The 13,212-nt window shown below is 36.7% G+C and overlaps 1 protein-coding gene across 6 annotated transcripts in view; it reads left to right on the top strand.

The window, feature by feature from the left end:
• Positions 1 to 13,212, top strand: part of NBEA (neurobeachin) — a 618,768-nt gene that overhangs the window by 539,905 nt on the left and 65,651 nt on the right. For all 6 annotated transcript variants that reach the window (XM_029209906.1, XM_029209902.1, XM_029209901.1 and 3 more), the window contains 2 exons: positions 1,980 to 2,120; positions 10,690 to 10,809. In XM_029209906.1, the coding sequence (XP_029065739.1) occupies positions 1,980 to 2,120; positions 10,690 to 10,809 (261 nt within the window). The remainder of the gene's footprint in view (positions 1 to 1,979; positions 2,121 to 10,689; positions 10,810 to 13,212) is intronic.

Raw genomic sequence — 13,212 nt, 5'->3', positions numbered from 1 at the left:
GAGCTCCCACCGCAGGAGCTTCAGCCCGACTCCCAGCTTGTGAACCAAGATCCCGCAAGCTGCATGGGGTAACAAAAAAAAAAGAGAACAATAACAAAGTAAAAAACAAAATTAGACTAGGAAACTAACAGATATGTTAGAAAGACTATAAAAATAAAAATATAGATGAATCAACAACCGGAAGGTACATCAGTACCGGAATGGTAAAAAAGAGGAGGACAGAAAAGGAATAAAAAGAAAAGAAAAAAAAGGGGGGGGAAGACCTTGGCTGTGGAGGGCAGGGCCGAAGCAAGGGTGATGTTTGGGTGGTGGGCAGGGCCTATGCTTAGGACCCACGGGGCTGGAAAAGGTCCTGGGGGCTGTGTTGGGTGGGGCTTAGGCTCAAGGAACAGAATGCGCCCAGTTGTGCCCCCTACCCCTGGTCTCAGAGGGCAGGGGTACCTCACCTAGGAGGCCAACAGGCTTCCTGGTCTCAAGTGGGTGAGGCTAATGCCCTCCTCTCCTCTCCTGCTCCTCCCGGAGGGCCCCTCCCCCCTGCCTCTCCTGATCTCTCTCACCTCTGTCTATGCCCCCAGGACCCACGCAGCCTCAAGGGGGCTTTGGTGCGGGGCGGTGGCGGGGGTGGGGGGTACCAGCCTGGGAACTCAGCAGGCTCCCCGGCCCAAGTGGGCCAGGCAATCACCCTCTGCTCCTCTGCTGCTCCTCCCCTCCCGCTTGCCTCTCCTGATCTCCCCAGCCTCAGTGGCGCCAATCCTGTCTGGCCTCCACTTCTCCTCCCCTCTCAGTCCCCCCACATCCTACTGGTTCACTTGGGGGTTCCTCCTGTCTCCTTGGGCATCAGGGTCCCCCACCAGTGGCCAGCGGGTGCCCTAGCTGTGGGGAGACGCTAACTCGGTGTCTTCCCACACCGCCATCAAAACACTAATTTTCTACTACTTCCTTGTTAAAATTAAGCCTTGAGGGGAACTTCATAGTTAACTAGTAATATTAAATTTTGAAATAGAGGAATTATATATTTTACTTAGTATTCATCTTTTGTTTTCTAAGAAACATTTATTTTTTATAGTATGCAATCTAAAACAAAATAATGTAGCTATTAGGTATCATATTAATGGATTCCATATTCCATTAAACCAAAATCAGGCAAAAGCTTAAGCTAAGCCAGTTTGCTACTTGAAATTGTGAGGACTATATGCTGGAAAATCTTAATGATTAGGTGTGCTAGGAAGTTTGAGACAGTGATCAAACTAACACATGCTTTGTTGAAAAAAATATGTATAGTATCTTGAGCATTTTACCATGTGCTCCACTGTAGGGATTAACATTATAATTGGTAGTGTGGTGGTATAGATAAGACAAGTGTTAGTGGCCTTAACAAAATGCTTTCCAAGGAATCTGAATTGTCTGGATTATTTCCATCAGCCTTAGATTTGCAGTTGAACTTAATAGAAGGGATACTTGCCCCATCTGTATAATAATAGAATGGGACTAACATTCCAACAGGGTTTCCATATAAGTGACTATTGTCCTTCACACTCTGGGTGACAGCCTATTAAGACAAGGTTTCTCTAATATGGTTTTCACATGGTCAACTGCTACACTTTCTCCTCACTGGATTTCCTGTGATCAAGCTAAATGTTCACTATGGTTGTGGTTAAGTAGGCAAAATAACATCAAAATACTGGCTTTGCCTTAACAGTTTAAACTGAATCATCTCTGGTAATCTAGTTTATGGAAACTTTTAATAAAACCTAGAAACCTTGCATACATAAATCATCTTCTTGAGTGAATTTTAGCAAGTGTGGTGATTATCAAAATCAAATATCAAAATCAAATTTGGTAAAAATAGATACAAAATAATTTATTTATATTCTATGGTTAAAATGAATTCACAGTAAATACTTTCAGGTAAAGAGTTATAGTATTGAATATCTACTATGACTGTATTAAACACAATGCTTCTTTTTCTCTTTTTATAGCCGATTGGTGCTTTGAACCCAAAGAGAGCTGTGTTTTATGCAGAGCGTTACGAGACATGGGAAGATGATCAAAGTCCTCCCTACCATTATAACACACATTATTCAACGGCAACATCCACCTTATCCTGGCTTGTTCGAATTGTGAGTGCCTTCATTAAGTTACAGTTTGCCTTTAATATCTCGAAGTACTTAACATAAGGAAATTAAATAAAAATCAAATATATTTATTTGTTTTAAACAAAGATTAGAGACCAGTGAAGTAGAGATTCCAAACTCTAGCAAAACTTGAATGCTTTCTGTTAATGAGTTGCCTTATTTGCGAAATTGGGTTAGAAAGATAGATTAGTGTGAGTTTCTTAAACGTAAACCATTTATAAAAGGTACCGAACTCCTGAGTGCATCCTTAACACCCACTGTTTCCTTTCTCACTGATTGTTATAGGCTGGCACTCTCCCCAGCCTTCCCAGTCTTGCTTCTGGGGTAGCATATTTTAAAAACAGTTTTCTAAATGTTTTGAAGACTACTTTCTCTTTCTCCTAAGACATAAATATATTCAAGTCTCTGCAATTTTTAAAATACATACATTCATACATACCTACATATATACGTACATACTTCCTTCCAGCCCCTACCCACTCTGCAGTGACTTTCCACGTCTACCCCTGTGTAGTCAAATGTACGAGAAGCACAGCCTCCACTGTCTTGCTCTGCACTGTGCTTGTCTCCACTTTATCACCTGCCATTCAATCTTTAGCCTGCTTGATTTAGGTTCCACACCCATCACTTTACTGAATTGTCCCTGTGGAGGTCACGGGTTATGTGGCAGAGCTTCATGATATAGCTGAAGCATTTGTCACCATTGCTCACTTCCTCCTACCTGAAATTCCTTCCTCTCATGGCTCCTCTGACAATATGCTCTCCTGGTTTCCCTCCTGTCATCCTAACTGTCCTGCGCAGTCTCACGCTCAGATTTCTTTTTCTCCATATTTCTATTCCCCAGGATATTTCTACATACTTTATCTGGACTACATCATTCAGTTATAAGCTGGTGACTTCCAGCTTCTGTCTTCATTGCAGACATTTCTCTTGGGCTCCTGACCTATATTTCTAATATATAAATATATTTACTTATTTCTATATACTACTGGATTTTTCTACCTGAACACCTCACAATACCATAAACACCATTTCCAAAAATGAACTCCTCATCTCCCTCATAAACCTGCAGGGGTGCCTACTGATTTCTTATCTAAACAATCGGCATGATCTTGCACCCAGTTACCCAATCTAGATATTTTCTCTATTTTATCAACCCTTACATCCAACCTGACATCACATCTGATAAGTTCTACCAACTGCAGTCTATCTCCTTTTCTCTATCGAGTCTGGCACTTCTTAGTTCAGGTTCCCGTTATTGCTCATCTAGATCATTGCGAAAGCTCTTAGCAAATCTCTCTGCCTTTAGTCTTGCCTTCTCCAATCTAGTCTAGTTAAGACCAATTACTGGAGTCAGATGGTCTGACTTCTTTTAAAAACTATAAGCGACTGGGGAGTATTACAGAATGCTAAGTCAAACCTCTAAGTCAATGCAATCAATAAAGTTTTCTCCTCTTACCAAAACATACTTCAGGCCATTCTGTTGCATGAGGCTGACTTGCCTCAGAAACACATTGATAAAGCAGCACATGAAAATGTGCATACACAGGAATGCATCTCCTATTTTCAAAGGTATTTTTTCCCACTGCCTGAATGACAATTTGGTTTGGAGTTCTTCCTCAAGCATTCTCTCCATGATGGGGAGAAATTGCACTTATTATAAATATATAGTATGCGTATGTTTTAAGTAACTTGTAAATCACTGATAGATGATATACTACAAATAATTACTGTTATCAAAAAAAAAGTTTGTCAGAATTAGGATTCAGTTTAACTGAACACATACTTTATATTTTTCATAATCCTAAACCAGCATAAGAAATAAAGAAGTTTAGATTAACTATTCTGTAAGAAAACAAACTCAAATCTTATTTTAAAAATACACTGTGTAATTATAAAGTAAAGGAAAAGACATAAAACTTTCTTTTTTAGACCAAAATTGTTAGTCTAATTTGTTGAAAAATTCACCTTAACTATGTGAACTTGTATCCTTTTATAAAAATGTTTCTGAGCTAGCAGTTTCTTAAGAAATCTTTTTTAGCTCTTAACACTTTTTGAGTATAAGAAGTTCTATTTCTTTATTTTCTGTTAATTTGGGGGAGATATTAGATTTATATAACTGCATGTTTACCACTATAAACCAATCAGCACACCTTTAGTTTATGGGTTGTAATAATTTATTAATACTCTCCGGGTGTAAGAAAATACTTCACACTCATGCAAGAAGTAAAGGCTTTTCTGAATTACAGACACATGTATATAGAGAGAACTTTGTAGCTTCTATCCTGCAGTTTCAGCCACAAGTCAAAACTAAATACAGAAACACAAAAATTTACCAGTCAAGATCTCAAACAGTTGATGTCCTTTACAGTGGACCTAAAATATGTTCGTGTTCTATATGGGCTCACAAATAAGCAAACAAGAAAACGAAAAGCAAGAAACAACCATTACTATAGTGAACCTCCACCATGGGAGGAGTAAGACACTTTTCTTGGGTATTTTGGGGATTAAAAAAAAACATTATCAAGTGGGTTGTTTTGAGAATTATATGAGTATATTATACATATATATATATAATTGTATTTTGAAATATATAAAATGGTATTCAATGGCTGTTGTATAATCAAATTAGTCTGAAGTCAGATTTATAAGAATTTAAGTGTGAGTTCATAAAAATACTTATTATCACCAGCCTGATTTAACGCTCTTCTATCCCTGATAAACTAAACATTTTATCAAATAATAAATCATAATTCATCCCTAAATTGATTTCTTATTCCAGTGAAATGGAATACAAATTTGAATCTCTGCAAGGGTACGGCAGACATGCTATCCCTATTTATGCTACACATGCCCTTTTAGTATTGTCTATAGCTGTGCTGCATGGTAGAAACGTAATGCAAGCCACTTATGTATGTAATTTAAATTTTCTAGTAGCCATATTTAAGAGTAAAAAGAAACAGGTGAGATTAATTTAATAAATACATTTGTTAGCCCAGTATATCCAAAATGTTATAGTTTCAACATGTAACCAATATAAAAATTATTAATGAGATATTTTACATTGTTTTGGTATTCTTTGAAATCCAGAATGTATTTTATATTTATAGCACATTCAACTTGAACTAGCCATATTTTAAGTACTCAGTAGTCACGTGTGGCCTGTGGCTACTGCATTGGCAAAAGAGATCTATGAGATTGCTTTTATGGGGACTCATTTAGCCAGCACATCTTAAGTTGTGCTGTTATAAATAGAAGTATCACGGTCTAATAGTTTACTAAGTGTTTAACCTAATGGCCCAGGGAATTGTGATTCCCTCACTCCAATCCCAAGGAGTTTATGAAGTAGAAAATGCATTAAAATTTGTGCCACTAAGAATTTGTTCATAAAAACAAAATACAGATTAAAATAAGTATCTGCCCTTTACCTTTCAAGCCTTTTAGACCCAGTCATTAAACTCATTAGTTTCAGTCAATATGTTTAGTATGACAATGATAATAATTGCTTTAAAATGCTAATTAACTACATACCTCATTATTTTTTTATTATATATATATTTATATTTTATTTATTTATTTATTTATTTTTGGCTGCGTTGGGTCTTCGTTGCTGCACGTGGGCTTTGTCTAGTTGCGGTGAGAGGAGGCTACCCTTTGTTGCGGTGTGTGAGCTTCTCATGGCGGTGGCTTCTCTTGTTGTGGAGCACGGGCTCTAGGCGTGCAGGCTTCAGCAGTTGCGGTGCGTGGGCTCAGTAGTTGTGGCTCGCGGGCTCTAGAGCGCAGGCTCAGTAGTTATGGCGCACAGGCTTAGTTGCTCTGCGGCATGTGGGATCTTCCCTGCCCAGGGCTCAAACCCATGTCCCCTGCATTGGCAGGTGGATTCTTAACCACTGCACCACCAGGGAAGTCCCTACCTCATTACTTTAAATTAAAAATATTATTTTAGACACACTACCAGTGAAGTCACTTGTCTAAACTACAAGATTCTGAAAAAGTTGTTTCTTTGCTAGCTGCTGTTGGACAAATGATGAATAAACTATTATAGAATAAACTATTATAGAATTTTGGAGTTTGTTCAGATATTAACTAGTATAATAGGACACATTTTACTTGGAATGTTTTTACTTTAAATCTTACCTTGAATATATAGCATATACACAGAAGTAATTCTGAATTACTTTGGAATTCACCTTCCAAATTCAGTATATTCAACCTACCTATTCAAAACTCACTTGTCAAACATTTAATTATAATTCTTAGGAAGTTAAATAGGTTGTACAACAAAAGTTAATTTATAAATCAGTTGTTTAGAATTTGGGATTTACTTTATAAATTATGGGTTGCTTTGAAAGCCTACCCAAGAGCCTGTTTAAACCATAATATATCTTTAACAGTATATATTTGTAATGAAAAAGTAGTAGAAACACTTATGCAAGTACCAAAAGATAATGCTACTGAATAAAATATTGTCATTGTGTTTCTCTTGATACTTACAGACAATGCATATATACTTAGAGGAAGGTGAGGGATTCTTAACAAAGAGACTGGTGTATGGTAGGCGCATAAGTTTCTGAAGATTCTAAAAGATATTTCTGGTTTCTTTTGAAAGCGATGGGAGAAAATAAACTTGTGAAGTTAGCCAAAGTACAGAAGAAATAATGGTTCCTCCACTTCCTAGAATGCGATTACATCTACTTGAAGGACCATAGTGAGAATTGCGTTAGCTGAGATAATACAGTTCCAAACACAGAAAGGTGCTTAGTAACTTCAGTTCCCTTCCCTTTGGTCTTTATTATGCTTTATTTAACTTCAAAGTATACATTTTTTCTTTGATAGAGTTATGTCACAAGCATTAACTATTACCCAGGGATGGGGTTTGTTTCAAATGAAATGAAGAGAAGGAAAAGAAGAAAACTAAAAGGGGAGGGGGATGTAAGAAAAGATCCTTATGAGATGACTGAGCAAAGTCATATAAGACAAAAGAATAAAGGAGTTGTCTAAAGAGAAGAGGGGCAGAGGCACAGAGTTCTGTTGCCCAGGAAGGGTGAATTATCTGTGATCATTGGAAGGCAGGACAGGTTGTTAGTGTCCTTGCAGGGATTAAAGGTTATGACAGAATTCAGTAGGACAGGTACTTCCCATGCAGGACAGGTTAGTTTGATGTTCTAGCCCTGAGAAAGGGTTGGAAGGTTGGGGTAGATGTAATCAGGAGAAGGAAGTCTGCCATCAGCCATTTATATTGTGTTAGCGGACCAAACCTGAAGTTGTTTTTTTTTTTTAAAGCTGAAGTTTTTAAAGCCCAAGTATTTTAATTTCTGTTTAACATTTATTTATTTGTCCGTCTTATCTCCCAAGCCAAAAGCTTTTCTAGTAGAATGATAAAATATCTAATATGGTGATATACATATAGAACATGGTTTGACCATCATGTGTCAGGTGACTAAATACAGAAGTTTCTTAAACTTAATACAGCTCTTGATCCTCTGTGTTAGTCAGGCATGAGTCAAATGAAAAAGAAAGTCCTTGTACTGTGCCTTGAAGGTAATAGAGAAACACATGGTAAAAGGTAATCTCCACAGTAATCAGAGCTTGAAGATCAATTCCCACTTATAAACAAATAGGTTATCCATTTCTGTTAGTACTCTACCACTGTAGCAACTGGAGGCCTTCAGGAATAATGAGAATAAATGTCAATAGAGTAGTATGTGACCCTCCAACAGTTGTTAATCAGATCTTTATAAAGGCTACGTAGGACAGTGAAATGTGGAATTCTTCAATGTTCTCCACTTTTAGGTGCCACCAGACTCATAAACTTCACGACCAGAGATAATAATTCTTCAATTTCAGAGTTATTTTCACTGTGCCCATCTGCACTATTCTTGGCATGCCTTTGTTAAGGGTTGAAAACTAAGGAAGGATTTTATAATTTAGGCTGGGGTAGAGATCAGCTTTTAGTGGTTGATGATAAGAAGTAAGACTTCACATGTATAAACGGGTCTTCACTCACATGTATTTAGTAGGTTAAAAATCATGAAGACAAGTCTGATCCCTCTAAATTATTCTCTGCCTACTACCTACAAAGAAAAAAATAAATGCCTTACATCAGCATCCTAGCATAATGAAGAAGTGGATTCTGAAGATGCAACTTTATGGTCAAACTAGTGGTTAAGAACTGACAAGAAAAACTACATCTTACTCTTATCCAGCCATACCCCACCCGCTTCTCCCAACAGTACCTTGTATGTTTAGATGAGTTTGAAAAACATTAATTAAACACTAACTATGAACCAAACACTTGCTTGGTTCTAAGAATAGAGGGATGAATTAGGCCTAAGGAACTGAGAGTCTGGTCAGTGTCTAGGGAACTGGCAGTCAGGGTGGAGCCCAGCGTGAGTACTTGACACAGTGCATGAAGCTGGTAGTCATCTTCATCACTCTGTGTCAGCTAAGATACTTCAAGCTTTCTCAATATTATTTAATCTTAATTACCCACAAGGTATTGTCATTCCCAACTAACATAGATGAAAGAACTGAGATACAATTACTTCACACCGCTACTTACGTGGGTGGGGTTAAGTAAGGTGCCTAAGAGAAGTAAATGGTTCCACCAAGACTCAAACTTAGATCTGTCATATTTCATTCAATTTACTGTTGCTACTTCTAGAATTTTTATATCCCTACTTTAATTTAGTGATAAGATATACGGCCTTGACTACCTTCAGTTTAATAGGGAGTTAATTTTTTTTTTCCTAACTTAATTTTGGTGACATCTATTTGTCTCTCAAGTCGCTTAAAATCTTAAACAGCAATATGGACTTACTGGATGCATATTTGATTTTCAGGTAAATCAGTAATACCCTACTTACCTATATAGTGTTAGATCATTCTTCATCTTATCTCTTTCACCATAGTTTTCTGTCATTCAATACTAAACATGAGACTTGGTGATACATTATAAACATAAAATTGATGTCATCTAGCCACACTAGATTTCAGGAACATACTGAGGAATATGAATATTTATAGCTGTTGCCTGACAACTGGACCTTATGACTAGTGGCAAAAAGAGGAGTTTAAAGAAACAAAGTAATGTTTTATGGATATAAAAGAATGAACAGAAATTATATATTAAAGAAAAAAAACAATATTTAGGAAATATTTCTTAGCATTATTGAACCTAGGAGTGACATGTCATTTATCCTAGTCTTAAGAGAAAAGGATTGAACCATAGGAAAGTAACTATATACTCATCTTTGTTATATTTGAAATTTCCTAAGAAATCCTTAGTAAGAATGAATGTTATTTAATCCTTTTAAATTTGGAAGCAAGTTTAATGACATCAGAAATAATGCCTCTCTCCTATCATAAAAACTATTAAAAAAAGCATTAAAATTAAATACATTAGGACCTTGTGATAAAGTTATTCCTAGGTTTCCTGCTATGGGAACATGTTCTTGATGACAGACACCAAGCTTTGATAAGGTAATAGTTACAGAATACTATTGAATAGAAGGACTAGAGTTTATCTAGTCTGATTTGTATTAACTTCATTTCATTCTTTCCTTCAACAGATTATACATTGAGCAACTTGGGTGTACCAGGAGTTCTTCTAAGTGTTGGAGATAAAACAGTGCATATGATAGATATGGAACCTATTCGTGTAGTGGGGAAGATAGACAAGTTAAAAATCAGTTACAAAACAATGTGACAAATGCTTCAGGGATGTGTTGTTTTGAGAAAATATCTGTTGCTATTCAAACACACTGGAGAACTTGGCAAATCAAGGAAAGCCTTTCAGGAGAAAATGATGTCTTGGCTGAGACTTAAAGGATAAGAAGAACTTAGCCAAGTCAGGATGGTGAGGTAGAGGGATAAGTTTATACCAGGCAGAGGAAACAGCACATACAAGGGATGAGAAGTGAGACCAGTGTGGCAAGACCTTAACATGTGAAGATGGGGATAGCGAGAGATAAGAGTTAAGCAGGTTCCAGATCACTCAGGTTCTCTTAAGACAAATCAAGTAGTTTAGACTTTTCCCAGAGAGCTCTGAAGAGCTATGGAAGGATTTTAATCAAGGATTTGCATTTTAAAAAGATCATCAGACCATAATATGGTAACTTTAGGAGACTTTCACAGGTAACCTAAGATGGATATTCCCTACCTAATTTCACACTGTGGTGAACAGTGTCGGAGAGATTTTCTTATGAATGTTACTATGTGTGGCCTTAGTAATGAGAAAGAAGATCTGAGTTATATATTGACAGTTATGCAAAATCATTCATCATAAAATCCCAGAGCACTAGAACTCTATCCTTTTATAAATCAGAAGACTGAAGGCCAAGAAGCAAAATGACCTGCCGAGGTTGAAGAGTGACAGGTGACTCAGTGGTCCAGACTGGCTCAGACCAGCACCTCCTGACTCCTGGGTGTGGGTGTCCTTCCAGGATCCTGCACCATTTCCCCCTCAGAAGGGTTTCAAAAAACGAAATATTTTACAAAGGAAGAGGACAGTTGTGTTCAGAAGGGTCAAATTCTTCACTTTTTTTTCCTTTAGGAACCTTTCACAACCTTCTTCCTCAATGCAAATGACGGAAAATTTGACCATCCTAATCGAACCTTCTCGTCCGTTGCAAGGTCTTGGAGAACGAGTCAGAGAGATACTTCTGATGTAAAGGTAGGCCCTTTTATTTGTTGATATTAATTTCAAAATATGTTGAAGTTTTGATTTGTTTATTTTTTTAAGTGGGTGTATAAGATATTTTATTCCACAGCTTTATTCCATCATATTTTAAAATTATGTGGCATATCTAACCTAAGAGGAAACTAAAGGAAATAATTTTGAGCACCACAGAAAATGATTAGGATTCTTTTATATTATTCAGTTAAGGTGTTTTTGTTATTTCAAAAAATTCCTATCTAATTTAGATCGAACAATCAGGAGCTGGAAAGAAATTGCCTTTCCTGCTGTTAACTCAATATTTGGCCCATTCCATAAAACACAGCAGGAATTGGATTTGACCTTAATGTGTCATATTGTTATAGCTTGCCCAGCTTTGGGTTTACATAGCCTGGGGCAATTAATAAAGCATTAATGACAAGACCCATTTAAAATGTAGGCTTTTCTGTACAGCCTTAGCTTTTACTTGGCTGTGCCTGGGGATACTATGCAACAATACACATTAGATTAAACCAGCACACACACAATATCCAGGAACAGCCAGAGAGCGGAGTCACTTTACAGTTGGTACTACTCAACTATTGTTAAATAGAAAGATTTGTTTTTCATTTATATGGGCTTTTGTTTTTTAAAGAATGGTTGTATTCAAAACATTAAAATATATTTGCTCTCTCATTTTTCTCATTTTTTCCTGATAATAAGATTATATGATCAGGTTATTACATAGGTATATATGTTTCTTATTTTAATCCTCTTTTCTTCAAACTTTTCCCATCACTGCCACTCATGCTGTTGAATATACAAATATTATAGTATCATTCCATTTAGTGTCTTAATCCAACAAAAGACAGTGAATTAAAGTCAAAATTGTCATTTACATATTTATGCTTATCTATTGGCAAATATTTTTAAAAGACAATTACAGTGTTACTGAACTGTAAGAAATTGGATGAATACAACTTTTATTTAGTTTTTTTCAAAGCAGAAAACAAAGGGAATGAATCCAAGTAATGTGTAGCATATCTGTGTGTCTTATTCGTTGCCATCAAAGTTTGCATATAATTTATACATACAATGTATTCACATTTGGAAGTAAGATAATGTAACATGCATTCTTGCTATATTAAACTCTTAAGGCCCATATATTTCTCCAAACAGACTTATAATTTCACTGAGAAATTTTTCCACTTTAAAAGATCCATAAACCACTATTTAAACTGATTTACAACCAATGAAATCAAGAAGGGAGTCCATTTCTTACTTAATAACACTTTGGACATAAAATGGGGAGTCCATAGGCTTCTAGAATTAGCACAGTGTCTTTAAAAGGCATTCAGTAAATATTTTATATGTGAATTAAATATTCTTATCTATATTTTAAGATTTCCTATCATATGTAAGACTATTTATATCTCAATTCAGTATCCATATTATATCAAACTCTTTCAAGTGAAAATGCCTGTTCACTCTTGACATCATCATAAAACAGAAACTCGGTTTTTCAACTTAACTCAAAGGTTCACCCTCACAAGTCCACACACATGAGCCAGTCATCCTAATTTATGTCGCGTTTTAGGCTTTACCTTCTATCCTGAGAGCTTTATTGATGCTTCCGATCACCAGATATCTCCCCTAGTTACATGTCAGTCTCTGAGGACCAGTGCCCGTAAAGCCGAATTCAGGCTTTTCCCAAGAATTCTCCCAGCAGTTTTCCTTTTCTGAAACTTTCCAGAAACATTTATATTTTGTTACCCTTTGGCTCCTGGGGGCACATCGTCAAGGACAAGGACCAATGTGGCTATCACTAATTCAGGACATTTTAAGTTTTTTATCCCAGGTAGCTGTACTTAATACAAACAGATACCGTCCTCCAACCCCCCAACTTAATTAGTTCATAAGACGCTCACTTCCTCAGCCTGACATTGCGTGGATTGCTCTCATTTTCAGTTCTCTCCCACCACCACCCTGAACCTTTTATATTCTATGATAATATACTTTGAGTACCTTCCCATGTAGACCCCTTCTTTTTGAAGCCTGCACATTGTCTACATATACAATAATTTATACACGCAATCTTCTATTGATGGATAGTTTGTCTTTCTCTCTGATCGTTATTGTTAAACACAGGCTGCCGTAAATCCTTGCACAGATATCTTGATGAACTTTGTGTGTATATGTGAAGATAATTCTTGTTAATGGGACTGGTGGCTCAAAGGCTATATACATCTTTAATTTTGAAAGATACTGCCAAACCTTCATTCCCAAAGATGATCATTCACTCCCTTCACAGCATCGTGTGCGGATGCCACCTCCCCCATGCCCCCTGCCCCGACCATCACTTTTATAATAAACAGTGTAACTTGTGCTAATCTGGTGAGTGAAAAATGGAGTCAGCTTTGT

The sequence above is a fragment of the Monodon monoceros genome, unplaced genomic scaffold, assembly GCF_005190385.1.
Source record: "Monodon monoceros isolate NGI ecotype Baffin Bay Population unplaced genomic scaffold, NGI_Narwhal_1 Super_Scaffold_8, whole genome shotgun sequence".
Taxonomy (NCBI): Eukaryota; Metazoa; Chordata; class Mammalia; order Artiodactyla; family Monodontidae; genus Monodon; species Monodon monoceros.
Note: the sequence above shows the minus strand (reverse complement) of the source record. Positions and strands in the feature narration are given on the sequence as shown.